Source organism: Drosophila sulfurigaster, chromosome 3 (assembly GCF_023558435.1).
Source record: "Drosophila sulfurigaster albostrigata strain 15112-1811.04 chromosome 3, ASM2355843v2, whole genome shotgun sequence".
NCBI lineage: Eukaryota > Metazoa > Arthropoda > Insecta > Diptera > Drosophilidae > Drosophila > Drosophila sulfurigaster.
This window is the reverse complement of record NC_084883.1, coordinates 34517785-34537221: the sequence shown is the minus strand read 5'-3', so window position 1 is coordinate 34537221 and position 19437 is coordinate 34517785. Positions and strand designations below refer to the sequence as shown.

General features: G+C 40.2%; 2 protein-coding genes across 6 annotated transcripts in view; one reads left to right on the top strand and one right to left on the bottom strand.

Moving 5' to 3' along the window:
• The first annotated feature begins 26 nt into the window (after window positions 1–26).
• On the top strand, window positions 27–2384 carry LOC133840616 (putative mediator of RNA polymerase II transcription subunit 26). The gene is made up of 4 exons (XM_062272547.1): window positions 27–458; window positions 851–1150; window positions 1208–1656; window positions 1723–2384. The coding sequence occupies exons 2-4, from the start codon at window positions 856–858 to the stop codon at window positions 2041–2043; spliced, it is 1065 nt and encodes a 354-aa protein (XP_062128531.1). The 5' UTR covers window positions 27–458; window positions 851–855; the 3' UTR covers window positions 2044–2384.
• Window positions 2385–3065: 681 nt separating this feature from the next.
• LOC133846136 (DEP domain-containing protein DDB_G0279099) overlaps window positions 3066–19437 on the bottom strand; it is a 151906-nt gene continuing 135534 nt past the window's right edge. For 3 of the 5 annotated variants that reach the window (XM_062280905.1, XM_062280906.1, XM_062280908.1), the window contains 5 exons: window positions 5545–8288; window positions 4594–4722; window positions 4100–4523; window positions 3901–4038; window positions 3066–3819 (listed from right to left, as the gene is read on the bottom strand). In XM_062280905.1, coding sequence (XP_062136889.1) covers window positions 3671–3819; window positions 3901–4038; window positions 4100–4523; window positions 4594–4722; window positions 5545–8288 — 3584 coding nt within the window. In that variant the 3' untranslated portion in view covers window positions 3066–3670. Of the gene's footprint in view, window positions 3820–3900; window positions 4039–4099; window positions 4524–4593; window positions 4723–5544; window positions 8289–9006; window positions 9165–18964; window positions 19181–19437 lie in introns of those variants that run through there. The other 2 variants (XM_062280909.1, XM_062280907.1) reach the window with 2 other exon arrangements.

Sequence of the window (19437 nt, the reverse complement as noted above, 5' to 3'; positions counted from 1 at the left end):
GCAGAACCTACCATACATATACAGAGCTATTGGAGTTTACATATCTTTCGCGTATCAAGTTTGTTGCTAATGTAAGGAATTCATCTGTGAAACATTATTGACGTTGCAATTGCTGTCGCTTTTAGAAATTGTCGTTATCATTTTGCAAGCAACGCCGGTTGTGACTGTTGAGAGAGCCAAACATACGTACATGCATATGTATGTACAATTTTGAGAGCGACTGCGAGAGCTAGTGAGAGCGTTAGCCTAAATAAATTCTATGTGTGTGTATGTGTGTCGGCTACAAAACTCAGCAGCAACAGCAATTTCACCGCAACAGCAGCATCAACAACAGCAGCAGCTCAACAACGACAGCAGCAACACTTCCAGCAACGGCAGCAACAAAAGCGAATCAACAGCGAAGGCGAATATTTAGAAAATCTGTGTAAAAAGCAATAAACGGATACAACAAATTGCAGGTAAGTGCATGAAGTACAAACCACTAAACGAATGCACAAATTGTAAAAATAAGCGTAATTGTTGCTGGTCTAGTGGAAATCGCGCGCCAAACAGCTGTTGCGCCCTACAGGCGAACGAAATGTCCGAAACGTTTTGTCGTCTGCAAATGCAGTGAATGTGTTTTCGTTTCGTTTGTCACCTGTGTGCGCAACGGTTTGTTTTGGGCTCCGCTTCAATGTGTGTGTGTGTTTATGCACGTGTGTTCGCTCTATCTTGTGTGTGTGTGTGTGTGTGTGAGTGAGAGCGTCAGTTGCTGTGGAAACGGACGCAACAAAATTGCAGTTTCGGTTTGCACTGTTGCTGCGCAGTTAACGTCTAGTTTCTTTATTTTTTGTCGTTTCTTTCGCCACAGCAACAATGAATACTCGACGCAGCACAGGCAGCATCAACAACAACAACAACTACACTAATCACAACAACAACAACAGCGAGAGGCGCAACAACAGAAACAAGTCGCTGAGCAGAAGCCTTTTAGCAGCAACAGCGATTACCACAAATGCGATAACACCCGAGTTGCATGCGATCAATGCCAAAATCTGTCGCCTGGTGAAGCAACATCCTTGCATGTACGATCGCTCGCATCCTTCGTACATGCGCAAATCACATGTGGAACGCGCATGGGAGGACATTGCCAGCCAGATGAATGATGACAGTAAGTTGACATTTATCGATAATCGATAGCAACGTTTGTAATCGTTATGCTTTCCAGTTGATAGTTGCAAGGAACGCTTTCGTAATATACGCACAAGTTTTGCCCGTTCCATCAACGTGCAGCGTCGCGCGAATCGCGTCAAGCCTTACTATCTGAGCGAGGAGCTCGAGTTTCTCAAGAAGCACATTACACCCGGCGTCCCGGTGCCCATCAAAGGCAGACGCTCACGCGACAGCGTTCGTCGCGGCGATGAGGGCGACGATGATGAGGCAGAGGAACTGGTCCAAGAGCCGGGCGCCTTGTTGCACATCAAACACTCGATGAGCAGCGGCGAAGAGGATAACAGCAGCGATAGCTCCGAGTGGGCCAGCCAGGAGCATGCGCAGAGCGTCGCCAGCGAGGCAAAGCAGCCGAGCGACGACGAACAACAGAAGCTAATAGCAAATGCCGCCATTCCGCCTAAAAAGCGTCGCCGCACAGTAGTCGAGGGGGCGCCAGCCACCGAGGTAAGCATACGACTTCTGCAACGTGCCAGAAAGTTTGACTTTATGCATCTTTTTTTTTTCTGGCAGCCCACTAACAACAATGGAGATGTTGCTGTCGAAACGAAGCCAATGATAGACTTTGATGACGCTTTTCTGCAAGGACTTCGTCCCGAAATGAATCACATGAACTTCCATCAGAAACTGTATTTCAAGCGTCGCGTTTACGAGCTGCTGGGCTCAATATTCGAGGAAAACGAGCCACCCAATAACAATATTAATCAAGTTCATTCGAATGGACACCCGACAGCAACACCTTCGCCGAATGCACTGCAGCATCTCGGCTTGTTACCACGCGCTGGCCTGTTGCAGTTGCCCAAATTGGCTCCCAAACCCACCAAAGATCTCTAAAACAGAATTGTTAGCGATTCAATTCAACCAAGCTTGCCCAAAGATGGCCACAGTTAATCGTAGCTGTGTTAATCTCTTCGAATTTACGATGTACAGTAATTTCACTTAACACTAACTAGATATATACACTTATATATATAAGATGTTACGAAGATTCTAGATTCTACTTAACTAGTTTAAGCAACACTTTTTCTAAGCTCAGTTCAAGACGTTAAAGAAAACATAGTGTACCGAAAGTTCGTTCGGTATATGTTTATCGGCTATCCGCATTCCAACAAGTGAATGGCCAAGATATTTGCATTAAATGAAAAAGAATTAACGGTTAACAAATACAAATATATTATTTTAAAAAAGAAAACTGCGTTTATTTATTGGGATATGAATGACAACATTTTAGAGGGGATCGCAAATTTGATTTGATTTATAAAAGTTACAAATAATTAAAATGTTTTTATTAAAGAAATTTTAAACGTTTAATTATTCAAATAAAATTGAGCCTCGAAGTTTAGCGCCTGAAAGCGCGCAGTGGATATTTTTGCGAACCAAAATTGTTGCATACTTTTAGGCAGCTGGAAAATATTCGTCAATGGAATATTTGCTTCGACTCGGCAATAACTACTCCGATCATCAAAAGTATAACATCGATAAGAGGACTATTAATGGACATTTAAGGATAATTATATTGATAGATCAACCCAAAAATCAGGGAATATCTGATCTTCAATTAGAATACTTGAAGAAACTGATCATCGGAAAGATACCGTTTCATCGTTAGCAGATCTAACCCATAAACAAGTATGTATGTATATCATATCATCCCCTTCCAAAGCTATTAATAAAATATAAACTTTCAGATCCAAGCTATCTTAAAATCTGCCCTTTATAGATTAAAAAAAAATTTTAATTTTCTACAACAAAATTTAAAAAAAATTGTTTTATATATTGTATAATTTGTTTATTTTGTAAGTATCATACATACAAGTATAGTGTATATATATAATATAATATTTTTTAGCAAATACTTTTGTAAACGTAAACATTGATTTTGTTTGTGGTTTAAATAATATAAGTAATAATTATTAAGAATAATATATATATTGATCCCGCATAATTTATGGCATAAAATGCATCAAATATTATTGTTGTATTTTCTTTTTTGTTTTTGTTGTTGTTATTATTATTTTTGTCCCATTTAATCTTTTGGATATATATGTATATTTAAGTATGTGAAAATGGTATACCAATATTATGTATAAGGAAAACTGAATTTCATCGCATCGCGGCTTTATGCGCGTTAAATAATGTAAATTAAGATAAGAATATTTATGTACAATCATCATGTGTATGCATGTTATGGTATATAGTATATAGTATATGTATAGGGCGGTGGTTAAATGCGACCGCAATCAAATGATCAAAGTTTAAGCAAATTGCACTTTAAATTATTTTTTAAATAGTATATAATGATTACGATTACGATTACGTTATACGATTACGATAAACATTGTGTATAGATCGTTTTCTAAATGCAGAAACAAAACACTTTGCTTAAAAACTAACAAATTGTGGCGCATTTTCACTATATATCAGCTTCGATCCGTGATCTGTGATTTCTTCAGGGGTTTCTTCAGGCAAATGAAATCTTGACCGGACCCAGCGGCAATTGCTTCATGTAGTTCCAGGCATCGACGCGTGTCATGCGCGCCGTGGATGCACCATTAATGCTGAGGATCTCATCGCCATTTCGCACCTGATTGGTCTTCTGGGCAGCGCCGCCTAAGATAGAAAAGAGAAACCAGGGTTATTAGCAAGATAAGTAAGGAGGAGGAGGAGGAGGAGTTAGTGCTCTCAACTCACCCATGAAAACCTTCTTGACAATCAGCGGGCGATTGCCCAATGGCGAGTCGAAGCCTCCCTCGATGGAGAAGCCCAGTCCACAGCTGTCCTTGACGATTTCCACACACCTCGCACCGCCGCCAGACGCAGCATCCTCAGCTGGAACGGAGAAACAAAAGTTAGTTGCTGAATTTCATATTGTTCAACAACTTGAACTTACCCTGAGCACGAATCTCGGCGGCAATGGCATGACGTGCCTCGGCAGCTCGCTCCAGAAGTTCGCTGGTGCTCAGCTTGGCGGCATCGCCACGGGAGAGTTGACGTCTGGCCCGAATGGTGGCAATGGTGGCTTCCGCATCATTGCTGTTCGCTTCGTCTAGCAGACTGGCTGGCTGCTGTGGACTGCTGGTGCCTGTGCTTGGGGTGCTGGGCGTGGCAGTGCCGCCTTCGTTGGACACAATATCCAAGTCCAGATCGAGGGAGCGCGATGCCTTGTGATAGTTGCGCTTGCGTTCGTAATCCAATTCCGTGGGCTTCTCATTCAGCGAGCTGAGTGAGCCGAGCGAGGAGCGTTTCTTGTTCAATGGTTTGATGATCAGCGATTCGGAGCGTGTCACGACCACAACGACCTCAGGACGTGGTGTCTATGGGGAGGAAAGAGAAGTGCGTTTAAGAGAAGTGCAAATCGGAAGAATTCCTTTGTGGTGAACTCACCTTGAGCACGCTGATGGACTCGCGATGGGTCAAGCCCCGCATGCTCATGCCGTTGACGGCCAAGATGCGATCGCCCTTCTTCAGGCGACCATCCTTGGCAGCCGGCGTGTTGCTCAAAATCTTGTGGATCTGCAGGAGAATAGGAGAACGAATTTTAAAATGTTTTAATACTTATCCAGTAAAATAGTCATGTTATTATTGTTATGGTTATAGTAAATTATATTACAATTCTAAATTTAAATTCAATTCGTGATTTTCTATTTTAAATTAAAAATGTGTTACTAATACTTATTCGATTATTCTGCACTGTCCTAATTTTAGCACGGAGTTCATTTATTAAACAATATCAATTTGGAATTTTAACTGCAATTTGAAATTTCAACAAACCAAAATTAAGTAAGACTCAAGAATGAAATGCAATTAATAACAAATAAATGTTAAGGAATTAATTAAAAGAAAAAAAATAAATTTTCAATTTAAGGTACAACTTATACCTTAAGCCTTAACGGTCGCAACCGGACCCGAAAAAATGTCAATTTACGAGTAAGTAATGCTTCTGTTTTTGAGTGTGGTTAACTAGCTTAACTTGTTAATAAATATTGGAAATAATACCTATATGAGTTAAACAAATAAGCTAAGCAAAAAACCAATATATTTCTTATAATTGCTTTGGTTTTTCCAACTTATGTTTTTGAGTGTGAACGATATGGAAATATGGAACTAAATATAAAGTGTAATCGGCCATAACTCATGTTAAGCAAATCGGCTGTTAAGCGAAGAATAGTGTGAAAGTATATAATAGATGAATATTATAATAAAAATGAGTAAAATCGAAATAAATAAATACCGAACTAATAAATATGCAATAAATAAATATTCAATCAATTCTTAATACGTAACACTTATTTTAAAAATCGAATTATTATTTTATTGTAATAAAAGCGCACTTACGGTAATCTCTTTAGCCTCGTAGTCGGAGCCACCGGCGAGCGTGATGCCAATGCTGCTCTCGGGCGTATCCCGCTGCAGGACAATGATGAACGCCTCCGGGGTCTTCAATGGGGGATCGGCCTCCTCGACAATCTGCTGCACATCCTGAGCGGTGATCAAGCTCTGATTGCTGCCCAGCGACGAGAAGCTGCCGAATTCCGTGGCCGTCTCCTGGGTGGTGCTCACATTCTGTGTGGTTGAGCTAACACCCGACGAACTGGAAGCCAGCGAATCCAGCGAACTGAAGCGTTCGTGATGCGGCTTTGTGGCCACCACCACGGTGGCAATTGCCTTGTGCACCGGCGGCGTTTGTGCGGCAGCAGCTGCAGCAGCCACAGCGGCAGCACTGCGTTCGAATTTCTCCCGCAACTCGGCGGTTGTCTGCGACTTGTTGGCTGCAGCACCGAGACCGACACTGCTCAGCTTAGGGGTTTGAGTACGCTGGGCCAGCGGACTGATGACCGGCTTGGCCTGGACACGCTGTTGCATTTTGGCACGTTGCGTGGGATCCGCTTTGAAGCTGGCTTTGCGCTCCTCATCAATAAACATGGCACTGATCTTGGCCGGCGTATCGGAGCGACGACTGCTGTCGTCTGTGTCGGATGTGAGCTCCACATAGGCAGCCACATTGATGAGCTTGTCCACCACAAGTTGTTTTCCCAGCAGCTGATGTTGCTGCAGTTGCTGCAACTGTTGCTGCTGCTGTTGTTGCTTGTAGCTCGACTTGACGCGACGTCCGTTGAGCACACAAGCCTCACCATCGGTGCTGTCGTTGTCATTGTCCTGACTGTTGTCCTGGCCACGACTCTTGGCGCTGCGACACTTGGCCGAGGCCAAAATGCTCTTGCGATTGCCCAGCGACAACTCCGAGCTGTTGGCGCTGCCATTCAACTTAAGCACACGACGTGTCAAGTCGACTGTGGGAGTGCTGCCCAACGAACTGCAGCTGGCCTGGGAACCAGCTGAGCTGCCCGACGTCAGGGTGGAGGTGTTGGAGCTGGCTATCGAGGTGTTTGTCTCCGAGCTGAGCGTGCGCGTCAATGCGAACTTCTCGGGCGGCGTTGGCACGCGTGCTGTGGTCGAGAACACCGAATCCGTGTCGCTCTCCTGATCACCCAGGAATTGTGTGGATAGATTAGGGCGTGTGGGCGTGGCCAGCGAGGTGCGTGGCGGCTTTGCGGGTGGCTGTGACAGCTGCGACTCAAGCGGACGACGTTGCGAGCTGGAGAAGATGCTGCGATAGCTGCCAATATTGTTGTTGCTGCTTACAGTCGAGTTGTGGGAGTTGGGTTGGGAGCTCAGGTTGTTGCTTGTGTGTCGCAGTGGACGCGTCTCGCCCAGTCCGCTGTCTGTGGAGTCTTCGCCGCTGGCCGCCTTCACCTGGCTCTTGATCTCCGGCAAGTCTAAGATCGGCTCCAGCAGCTGGGGACGCTCCGGGATGACTAGGCCACGCAGCTTGGACAGACTGCGACGCCGTTGCTCCAAGATGTTCGTAATCGCTGCCTTGCGATTGGCCGCATCGCCCTCACCCGAGAAGCTAATGCGACGCTCCACAGCCGAGGCCGAGTTGGAGCCAAGTCCGTGACTGCGACGCGGCAGCGAGGCGTAGCTGTAGTTGTTGCTGTGTGTCGTTGTGGGCGTGGCGGACAGCGTGTGCAGCGAGTACATGGAGTCGGCCACATGCAGCTGTGGCAACTGCTTGGCCAACTGATACTGACGCTGTGCATCATTCAGATTCTCCACGCTCATCGCGCGCGTCTTAAGCGCTGGCGTTGATTGTGTCGCCTCCAGCAGATTCTCGCTGCTCATGTTGAGCGGCTTGCGTGCAAAGCTGGAGCTAGAGCTGGCGGAGCTAAGTGTGGATGTGGGTGTGGGCACAATCGTGTCCAGCTCGTTGCTGGACGAGAACATGGCAATTTTGTCACGCACCGATTTCTCGGACTTTTCATCTTTGCGCCAATCGCTCGGTTTGCGTGGCGCATTCGTGCTCGAGGAACGTTGATAATCACGAGCGCTAGATGGCGCTGCTGTGGCTGTTGCTGCTGCTGTGGCTGCTGTGGATGGTGTGGTTGCTGCTGGACGCGCATCCTCCACATTGATCACCAAATCTTGGCGATACAATTTACGCGGCACAGTTGGCGGCGGTCCCGTCTTGGGCAGCGGTGGAGCTGCCTCCAATTTGTTGTTGTTGTTGTTGTTGTTATTGTTGTTACTCGTGTTGTTGTTGTGCTCGAAGCTGAGCTCTGTTTTCGCTCCAGTCTTGAGCAGCAGCGTGTGTTGCGTCTGTGTGGGATGCATGATCAGCGGCTCACTGAAATTGGGCGGAAACTCATGGCCATCGGGCGGCAAACGTGAATATGTTGGCGGGGAGGCGTAATTCAAATAATCCTGCACCAGCAATTGTTTCGTTGTGGTTGTTGTTGTCACTGCTGCTGTGGCTGTTGTTGCTATTGCTGTTGCTGTTGCTGGGCTGCTCAGCAGCTCCATTTTGTTGTTGTGCTTCTGCTGCAAATTTAAAGTTGGATTTGTGCTCGGATTCAAAGTTTTTGTCGTCGTTGTTGTCGTTGTCGCTGTTGCGGTGCTCGTTGTGCTGGCCAAAAAGCTCTTCTTGCTATTGACTCCAGTTGCTGTGGCTGTTGCTGTGATGATTGTGCTGTGATTGTTGCTGCTGTTGTTGTTGCTGTGGTTGTTTAGGGTACCAAGATCTGTAAGAGGTGGCAAGAGAGCGGGAAAGGCGGTGGTTAGCAAGACACAAGAGGAGCAACAAGTGGTTCAACAAATAACAAAATATCTTAGGGATGTCCTATCATTTATGTATATCGATAGTGTTGAATGCTACTATCGATAGTAAGCTTTTGGTATAATTATATTGATTTTAATTGATGGGAAACTGCAGAGAAGTAGTTAGATATGCAATAGATATGTATATTCATCTCATTGCATACAAATTCATGTAAAAATATTTAGAAATAATTGTTTGGTAAAACAAGGTAAACCATAATTTAAACAAAGCATAGAGAAATCGATAAACTTCATAGGTATTGTTGATTCTGCTTTAGTTGGCAAATTAATAAAACAAGTTTATGAAAATAGAAAACTTTGAGACTGCAAATTAATATATAAATATTAATTTTAAAAGACAACTATAATTCGAAAAATTTATGTCGATTTATTCTAAGCAGTAAAAAAAGTTTGCAAGATTCAAATAAATCTGCTAAATTTAACTTTAAATTATTTGGGATTTTTATATAAATTACGACTTATAGAATTAATGAATATTTTAGAAATAAAATAAAAATTTTATAACTTTCTTCCAATAACAAAACTAATAGAATGGAATTATTTGAATCGAAATTAAAATTCATAGAATTCTTTTGATCTTGAGAATGAAATAAAAATGACTTCAATTCCTTTAAATTATTAATGTAAAGTAATAGCTAAATCATAAAATAAAATGAAATTGAAAGGTAAGGTTGGATATTAGTCAAGAACATGTCACAAAAGTGGTAAGGTTTATGTTTGGTATCAGCTGCATGTGTTTTATATTTTTGTTCAGAGGTAATATGAGTTGGAGTCGTAAGCTGTGCGGGAATTTGGCCAAAAGAATAAAGAGAGAAACATTTTAAATAACAATTTCGAAACGTTTGTGTCTATTAAGCCAAAGCGACAGTGCCTGGCATTAGACTAAACACTATAATTATTCGTGAGTCGAAAACGAAACTTAAAACTTTCGCCCAAAAATAAAGAGATACAAAAAACGCAAAAAGAAAAAAAAAGTCGCAGAAACAAAACAAAAACGAAGCTAAGCGAAACAGTTGCCATTAAACGTTAACCCCCTCGAGAGCTTTTGAGCTGAGTCGAATCTTACGTATTGCCGGAATCTCATAGAGCAATTAAAAACCGCAACAACAAATTGTTTGCGGTCGGTCTCCAGCCAAGTTGACAAAAATATCTCTAATAATAATAACAATAATACGCGCAATAATAAGTAGTTATCATAATACCCGAACAGATGCCAAGATTAATGCAAACAAAGGGCTTTGTTATTTTTATATTATTATTGTTTTTTTTCTAAGCGTAAGAGCGAAAGTTTCGCCAATAAAACGAAGAATCGTAGTAGAAAAGAGTTGACAGATTTTTGCATTGGGGTCAATCGTTATTGGGGGAGTTTTGTTTGTTTGTCTTTTTTCCTTTCTTGAACCTACGTTGAACTCCGGCAGCTAATTTATGCCCCAAGTGGCTTTATTTCTTTTCATTTGTTTTGTTGTGGCACAACAAATCAAGTTTATGCGTCGATTTCTTTGTTTGGCATTAATTGAAATTAGATTTCGTCAACATCAAAATAGATAAGCAGAGAAATTGACATGGAAATGGAAAAACACCCACATACCAAGCAAGTATCATAAAAAATATTTGCATATACTATAATTTTCAACCAAAAAGAACGCAAACATAAAAAACCAAAAGAATGCTGCGTGATTCTTTTCGTGCTCATGTTAATGAACTTTTGCGCATTAAATTGTTTAATCAAAAGTAGGGCCAAAATATCAGGTACAAAATTCACGTTCCAGACGCATTTGCAAAAAAAGCATAAAAAACTGGCAATGTAATTTTGCGTTGTGTAAAGAAATCGTGGGGGCCTGACAAGGGCATTACTGAATGACAGACGAGTACGAGTTCTAGACCTAGAAGTGTTTGCCCATGTTTAAGGTGAAAGAGATGGATAGAGAGAGGGAAGACCTTCAGAGAGTGAGAATAAAAGTAAATAAAAGTGTCGTCAGCACTTCAATGATTTTATTACTCAGTATGTGCAATCGATAACGGAAGCCGAAATAAAAATTCGCTCATCGATTGGACATTATCTCATTCAACTATCAGAAATATATACTAAATACTTTACAAGATAAGTATGAGTAAGAAAAAAGTGATTCAGCAGCCACAAAGTCTGCTTTATGAATGAAATGAATTGAATTGAGTGTATTTGTTCATAGCTTATGACACATCTCTGACGTTGGACTGTGAATTGTGTAAATTAAAGGTAAATTTGTGTATAATTAATAATTATGAAATAGCTGTAGGCGCCATCAATTTAATTTTTAATTTGTCGATTCTATCTGCTTAATTAATCAAATTAAAGGGTGGGGGGCATAGATTATTATTAGCTGAACTCCAGCGAACTCTAAACTCTCCGATCTCCAAATTCTCTTGGCGATTAATCTTGCCACGTCCCAAGTGTAACATGAGGCGCCCCTTGGTATTTAGCAAGTTGTTTTAGGCTCTTTGTTTAAATATGCATACTTTGTTTATAGTCGCTTGATTCTTATCTTGACGATGTTTAATGTAGGCTTCAGTTTTGGACACCTGCCACCAACAAAAAATTAATAATTTGTTTGAGCTTTCGAGTCGAGTATTATTCACTCACCTTTATGGCAATTAAATAACACCAGGCCAACTTGAACTTTCAATCTTGGCAGCTAATAACTAAATCTTTTTTGGCCATTTGCGCAATCTTTGTTGGCCATTTTTTGTGTATTTCTATTTCTGCAGCTTTGGCAACCCGCTGTGGCAAGAAGTGGCTAGAATTAATTGTAATCTTCAGGGGATCGATCGATCGATGTGTGTGAGATGTGAAAGGTTAAGAAAGATCAATCGAAAAGCATTGACCAGAAGAGATTGTTACGTAAGCCAGAGAACAGAGTTGTTCGACGGGCACTTCAATTGACTTAAAGCAATTCTTGGTACTTTGGCAAAACGATCGAGCGTAGAATTCTTCAAAAAGTCTCAGCTTGAAAGCTCGAACCGTGGCATTTCCGTGCTCTCGAGTACATGCCAAAGTGTCGTCTTTAATTAGAAGCGAGTGAAACCAAAGCGAGCGGCAGGCAAAAGCTGAGTGCTAAACTCACTTGCCAAGTCACAATTCACAACTCACACAAACTGGCCAAGTGGGAACTGGGAACTTCAATGCCAAGTTCTTTGGAACTTGCTCGCATAACTGAACTCGACTCGACTCGACTTCAGTCGATTCGTCTCGACTCGCCAACGGGCTCTAATAACTTCCGCTGTTATCAACATGCAACTTCTGCTGCTGCATTGCATAAGTCGAGTGCTTCTTTCTTCTATGGCAGCAGACAGCACGGCAGCGCCACCTATTGCTGATAATTATAAATTACATACAGCCGACTTTTCCCACCACTGAATTTTCCACAACTCCCTGTTTGCCCACTCCGAAAAAATCCTGTAACAAATTGCTCGTACTTAGCGCACAAAATGCCACTTACATCTTACAACTTACAAGACTGGGCGCAATTGCGCCCCTCTCTGCGATTCTCAGCATTCGAGCGCCCCTCTCAGCGATTCTCAAACAACGTGGGAAAATCGCATCTTTCGCGCTGCTTCTGCGTGCTGCTTTTACAGTACGTAAATAATTGAAATTAATATTTTCAGCGATTTCTTTAAAACATTTCATCGTTCGCATTTTACTTGTCGGCCTTTCCTTTGACGTCGTCTCGTCGAAACATTGTAAAACCAAAAAAACAACGTACAAAAAATGTGCGTAGATTGGTAGCCCGCACATTTTTCTACATGGATAGCATTCTGTGGCCACGTTACCGGGGGCCTCTTCGTGGTTTCTGATATTTTTTTATACTTTTATTATTCTCTTTTTGTTTTTTTGCGTTGTTCCCTCCTTTGCAATTTACTCAAGTGCGAAGCTGGAGCGAAACACTTTTAATACGCGTATTGTTCAATTTCAGCTAGAGAATACCGCATTTTTTCTCCTCCTCATTTTAATTATTTTATTAAAGTCCCTCTGCAATTATTTAAAGTGTTTCGTTTCGAAATTTGTAGCTGTAGCTTGTATATTGCGGCCCTAAGGGGACGCAGAGTCATCTTTTGAAATCCGTATCATAATCTTAATACACTTTAATGAGCTCAAGCTACATCCACATACGAGTGGCAAATTTGTATGCATTTTGTGTCATTGATTAATGATTCCATCGAGTTGATGATTGCCACGCATTACGTGTACTATGTCAAAAGGTATTTTCTTTATGTTGTTGTTGTTGGTGTTTGTGTTATTTTCGGCTTCACCTTGGCAATCCACGTTGATCCCACAGTTTGCCATTTGTTTAATTATATTGTCGTAAGACAAGAAATAACAACCAGGCAATAACTCAGCTCAGCTCAGCTCAACTCGGTTATAAGCCAAACAGTTTGCCTGGCCAAAAACGGAGCAAACAGCTGCTACAGTCTGAGAAACAGCCGGTTTATTATGCAAAAAACTAAAACGAGAACTTTTGGTATAGAGTCATCAGTCGCATCAGTTATGCTCTATAATAAGAACAGGAATAGCATGGCTGTTGAAAATTTGAAAGTCGAGGTGGAAATAATGAATACTGAAGAATACTGTAAACTAATAAAATGCTCAAATTTTTAAGGGAATGTAAAGTAAACTTTAACTAACTTCATTTAAAAAATAGAAAATAAAAAAACCTTTAATTGAATATAGTCAAAAAATAGACAAATCTTTTTGCGGCGTTTACAAATTGCAAATAAATATGACAACATTAAAAAAACAATAAAAAAATAAATCACACAGTAAAAGTTAGCTTCAATCTTTTATATCTTTTTCTCATGTTCACATATGGCAAATGAAAATAATGATTTAAGCTAATTAAGCTCAAAATAGCAGTACTATATGTTTTTAGCCATGCCATATGACAAACAAGCATTAAAAATAAATTAATATAATAAAAGATTTAATCAAACTAAGTTCACATAATAAGGAAATATTTTCAAAATGTTATAAAGCCTAGTCTTCCATACTCTTCACCTTTTATAAAATGTTGCAGAGTATTTTATACCAAAAAAATTCCAGAGCATTTCTTTTATTTAATAAAAGCAACACGGGGAGAATAAGAGAACCGGCAGCAACAACAACAACAACAATAACAACCGAGTCAGAAACCGCTGCTCAAACCGACTTCTTGGCGGGGGCAACAAAATTCTTTTGCTTCTCTTTCTCTTTCTGTCTGTCTGTTGCTGTCTTTGTCTAGCAGTTGTGTGTTGCACGCTGCCCGTTTTGCATTTAATGTGTCATGCAACGCTGCATAGCGGACGCTGCCGTTGCTGATGTTGCATATGTTGCAGTTGCAACTTCTGTTGCTGCTGCTGCTGCCGCTGTTATGTGGCAAGCGCCAAGTGTTGCAAACAATGCGATGAGCAGCAAAAAGGGCGAGGGGGGGCAGTCGACAAAAAGGGTAGCTGGAAAAACTGCTTATGCATATGGCGAGGAAAATGTGTTGCCAAGAAAAATGTGCGCTTAAATTGCAGCTGAGAAAGAGAGAGAGAGAGAGAGCGAGAGTGAAAGAGGGAAGAACTGAAGTGAAGTGTGTGCCGTTGCATAAATATCGAGCTAAAGTGCCAGTCCAACTGGGACTCGATCAGGGGAGGAGTGAGGAATGAGGGGAGCGGGGAGCGGGGAGCAGCAGCTGCTGCCACACACGTTGAAAACACACGCACCCGGCGGCTTTCGGCGACTTGACTTAAACGCATTTTTGCCATTGGCAAAGGCCAACACCAAGGCTGATGGAGGAAGGAAGCAGAGGAAACAAAGGAGGGGTAAGGTAAGCGCGTTAAGCGCGCTGTGAATTATTCGTAAGATAGTCGCAGAAAAGGCAGTCAGAAAGGCAGGTGAGCAGGCAGAGAGCGAGAGAGAGCGAGAGAGAGAACATTTCAGTGCTATTTACGAGGCAATTTGGCCAAAGGAATATTACAGAATGTCTACTAACAAATTTATGTTGAGCTTTGCGTTTCTTTATTATTATTTTCGCCTTCTTCATAAGCAGGAAACTCTCACTCCATCCGAAAAACTAAAGCAAAATCAAAGTAAAATTCAGTTTTTCCCGCAGATGAAGAAAAAATAATACTAGTATTTCAGAAGAATTACGATGCCATCTCAAAAACCCAAAAAAAAAAAAAAAATGTGCATTGTTCATAAATTATAGTGGCAGCTTCATAGTTTCATCGTTTGTTTATCATTATCAACATTTTGTTTTCGTACAGCAACGACAGAAAAAAAAGCAAATAAATCTTTGGGGCGGCACATAAAACTCTGTCACGGACTGAACGCAATTTAAATAAAAAATAACAAAATAAAAAAGAAGCAGAAACTAATTAAAATAATACCAAGAAATTACGGAAGCAAACTAATTGGAGAGAAGAAGCTGCAGAGAGTCTTAAAGTGTGACATTTGTGGAGCTCAACTGAAATGAACTGAAGCTGAAAGCTTCAACTTATATAACATGCGGATTGCTTTTAATGTTGCGCCACAGTTGATAATGATGCTGCGGCGATCATCATCATCATCCACATTGCGATGTTGATGGGTTTTAATAACCCCACGAGAAGTTAAATGAATTGAAATGGAATGCTTTGAATATGTCGAGAACCGTAGCAAAACTCAGAAGTCACAGAAGTCGGCAGCAAGAACTTTGATCTGACCATTGAAGAAGCGTTGAGATGAGTTGTTGCCTCAGGTTGCAAACTATTTGCCAACTTTTGTATTTGTATTTGTATTTGTATTGTGTGTGTGTATTTTTGGTATTCCAAATATTGGACATTTAATTGCACGGCAATCGAACAATTAAATGAGAGAACATGGCTTAATTACTCTCTTTCTCTCACTCACTTGTGATTCTCATGTGTTGAAAAAAGGCGTAACTGGCAGCTGAGTGAAGAGGAGTAGGAGGAGGAGGAGGAATGAGGACTGTCTAGAAGCCATTGGGGAGCACGCTTCGTTGCATCGTTTAAGTGCCTCGACCATCGACAAAAAAAGAAGGTTCAAAACTATTAAGTGCTGCTCTGCATACCCTGTAAGTGTCCGCTGCCAGCGGGTATAACTGTTGCTCTACACAAACAATTAACCTTTGCAAATAATTGTAATAAATGAGAGCAATTTTAGTTACGTTCTTTACAGGGTATCTGCATTGTTAATCTTCCATGCTCGAGGCATAGAAAAGTGCACTCAATTGTGGCATGATTCTTAGTTTTTCTCTTCTTTTTTAGATCGGAGCAGGAACCGCCACCTGTGACTGGGGTGTGATCTTTATCGAGGCACAGCTGGCACTTCAAGTTCATTTTAGTTCACTTGGGTTCTTCTGCGTTTTTTTTTTTTAACCTTCTTCTACTCTTTTTTGGTTTTCTTATTTGGTTCTGTCATTGTTTTCCATGGGGATTTCCATTTGACTGACTTTTGTAGCGTTTCATTTACCTACAGTAGCCGGTTCGGAATCTTTATTTTCTCTCTAGTATTTTTTCTGTTTTTTTGGCTCTCGGCAAAGCTACATTGTGTTTTCTTATCAATTAAAGCGTGACCTTTGTTGTGGTTTATCTGAGGGAATTAGTTCGGCCAGGCAGGTCGGCTGCTTTATGGTCTAATTAGTTGGAGAAACCTCTCTGAAGGTTCATTATGACTGCCGAGAAATATAATAACAATAAAAGTAAAGAAAGAAATCATCATGGAAAACAAAAAACGATAGAAAACTCGTTCGGCGATGACATCAAGTTAATGTTTCCATCACTTTCGGCGTCTATCGTAAAAGAGTTAAGAGTATCTGATGATAAATCACACCCTATCAGAGCCGTAAATATCAATTTTGGCACCGTGACAAAGGCAATTAGGTAATCATTGACTCCCAATGCACATAAATAGCTATGAAGTACTCGACCTCTAATATTTTATAATATGTAAGCACTAAATGGCATTTTCTATCTAAAGCCCAATTCACGTAAGTTGACCAATAAATATGCTTTATTACACGTATTTGCTTTTTATAATTATTGCCCCCCCCCGTATTATTATTAACAATTTGTTGTAATGCTCGACAAATACGTGTACAAGTTCGAGTCTCACAATTGCACCTGTCAACAAGTGTCTCAGAGAAACAGAAACAGAGACAGAAAAAGAAAAACGCTTCGCTTCGATTCGATTTAAACAAGTGTCAGTTTGGGCCATGGCTTTGTAATAAGAGCCAACTTGTCATTAACAATTGACAATGGGGCGAATGGGGAAGTAATAACACAACAACAAGCATTCGAATTGCTTTCAAAACAATATCGAAATTATATTACGAACAAAACGAAACAGATCATAAGTTCGCACGAAGGTTAATTGGAAAATCTTATTACAATAAGTCGGAAATTTTCAGGTGGTAATTCCCAACGAACCAAAGAGAACAGAACAGATGAGAACAGAACTCTAGACTGCGTTTGCTGATCTTTTGTGATCTTTTTCGATTACACGACTCTCAATTATCAGTGAGGACAACTTGTCGCATTTTTGCTCATTAAGTAAATTATACGTTTTCACTTTGAAGTCACACCGCACACCGTCACACCGTCACACCGTCACACACGACCCTCTGAAGATCCGTTACGATACGATCCTGAAACTCTTTAAAAATGCCAAACACAAAATGCTTCAAAATAAAACAAAGTACACACAAGTAAATGAAGGAAGGTGACTTCGTTTCTGTGGCTCTTATAAAAACAATTTCAATTGGTTTGCGTTTTGGGTCTTTGGTATTTCCCGACCTCCCCACCTCTTCCCTCTTCCCTCCATTGAAGACACATGCAAGCTCTCTTCTCCTCTTCGGCCCTTTTTAACCGAATTCTTTTTTAATGCGAAGCGCGCAATTTTCGTTGACATTTGCAAATTCTTGTCACAAACGCGAAAACAAAAAAAAATACATATATATGTACATATATATATATAAAACAAAAACGAATCATAAAAAATGTATTTCGTTTTTGTTTTTCGTTTGCTTTTGATTTCGAGCGAATTTCAACTATTTTGTTGCTGCGGCCTCTTTTTTTTTTGTATGCGACCGCTGGAGTTGCATTTAAAAAACCCCTTCCCCTCGTGTGTGTCGTGACAATTTGTGCAAAATTTAATGCAAATATTTGAATGAAAGCAAACTTAAGACTGTCGGGGGACTGAAACTGGCGACTGGGGGCTAAGTAGGTAAATGTTTATGGTGCGTTTTATTTTGTTACGACTGCATTTGACAGCAAAATCAAAAACTTGGTGACTGTCCAAATTGTGTGGCAAGCAAGTGAATGAAGAGAGCGAAAGATGCGGAGCCACATACTTAATAATACTTGCGATGAGTGTGTCGAGATGTATGTATGTATGTTAATTCCCTGCCACCAAATGAAAGTAGTTCAATTTTAGACACAGACAAATGTTTGCCAATGGCATACAAATTTTTCAGCTCTTTGTCAAACTTGCTCTCGCTCGAATAGAAAAGAAAAGAACTTGCGAATTGTAGTTAAGTGAATGAGTGAGTGTGTGAGTGAGTGTCTTGTGTGTGTCTCTATGGAAATGTGTCACAAAAATGAGTGTTTGAGGAGCTGTCCCCACCTAATGATCTACAGAGTGACAAGGCGTATTTTACGACACGGAAAGTGCGAAAGGTTGCTTGTCATCAGGTGTGAGGCTAAAGTAGGCTAAAGATTAAGGAAATGCCACAGAGGAAGTCAGTGGAGCAACAATGAAAATGAGGCAGACGGCTCACCAACTATTGTCACTATTTATTATGATTGCAGGGATACTAACAATGCGATGAATTGAAACTATTTTCGTACTAATGACTTTAAAGAAAGCGCCCAAAGTGTTTGCAACTAGATTATAACAATACTGCTTTCATTAAATTATTTTTTTAACAGCGTTGTAGTATTTGTATAATTGTATTTAGAGTGCTTCACATTCGTATAAATGTGATATTTGACATTTAAATCAACTTTGTTATAGGTAATACAAATTTACGATTTATTCAAAAACCAGTTTAAAATTCTAAAAGCACATTCAACTAGAATTTGGAAATATTTTAAATTCTTTTATTTTGGGCAAATTATATCAGCAATTTATTTTTAATGATGAGGTTCACTTATCTTTCATATTAGATACATTTTTGAAATAAAATCATTTAAATTGATTTAGTTTAAATAGCATTTCAGGAAACTTAAAGCTTATTTGATCGATTTTTCACAGCTTTTGCTTTATGTTTGGAAATAATATAAGTTCTGCCTAGTTTAGTTGTATTACATTATATTATGTTGAATTTTAAATAATTTCAACAACATAGATGCAATTTTAAAAGGCATTTAAAAGGCAGCAACTTAAAAGCTTTTTTATAAAACTTTTTACTTTGCAATTTATAGCATCGAAAAACTCTTTTAGTTTCGTTATTTTCTATGATATAATAATTATTTTCCTTGAATGTAAAAGCTTTTGTAAATCATTTCCATTACACTGTTTTACGATTAAGTTGCTTTTCAGCAACTTTAAAGCTCATTTTTCCCATTTCAACGACTTACGTACCTTTTTAAAAGCTTTTGCTTTGGGTATGGGACTTTCCTTTATGGGCAAATTTCACAGCCATTATTTATACATTATTAAACATATGTTTAATTGTTGCGTGAAAATATTTAAACAGTTTGGTTTTCGTTTGCACTTAAGGGTTTTGTTTTGTTTTGTTTTGTATTATTTTTGTTTGGTTTTTTGTGTTTTGTTGGTTGTCGAATAAACTGTTTCTCACTGTTGACGGTGGCGAAACGGTTATCGAAATTAGCATAATTATTGGTTATTTTTAATTATTGCATTAAGTATATTTTGAGAAATTTCACTTTCTTTACGCGAGCGAGGCATTAGCAATAATCAAAGATAGACAGAGAGACAGAGAGAAAGAGAGGGAGAGTGTTGCCAACCATTTGCGAATGCAACAGCAATTATGAATTGTTGCGCTCGAATGCGCCGCAAAAGCTTAACGGAAATGGATGTGAACAAATGAAAAG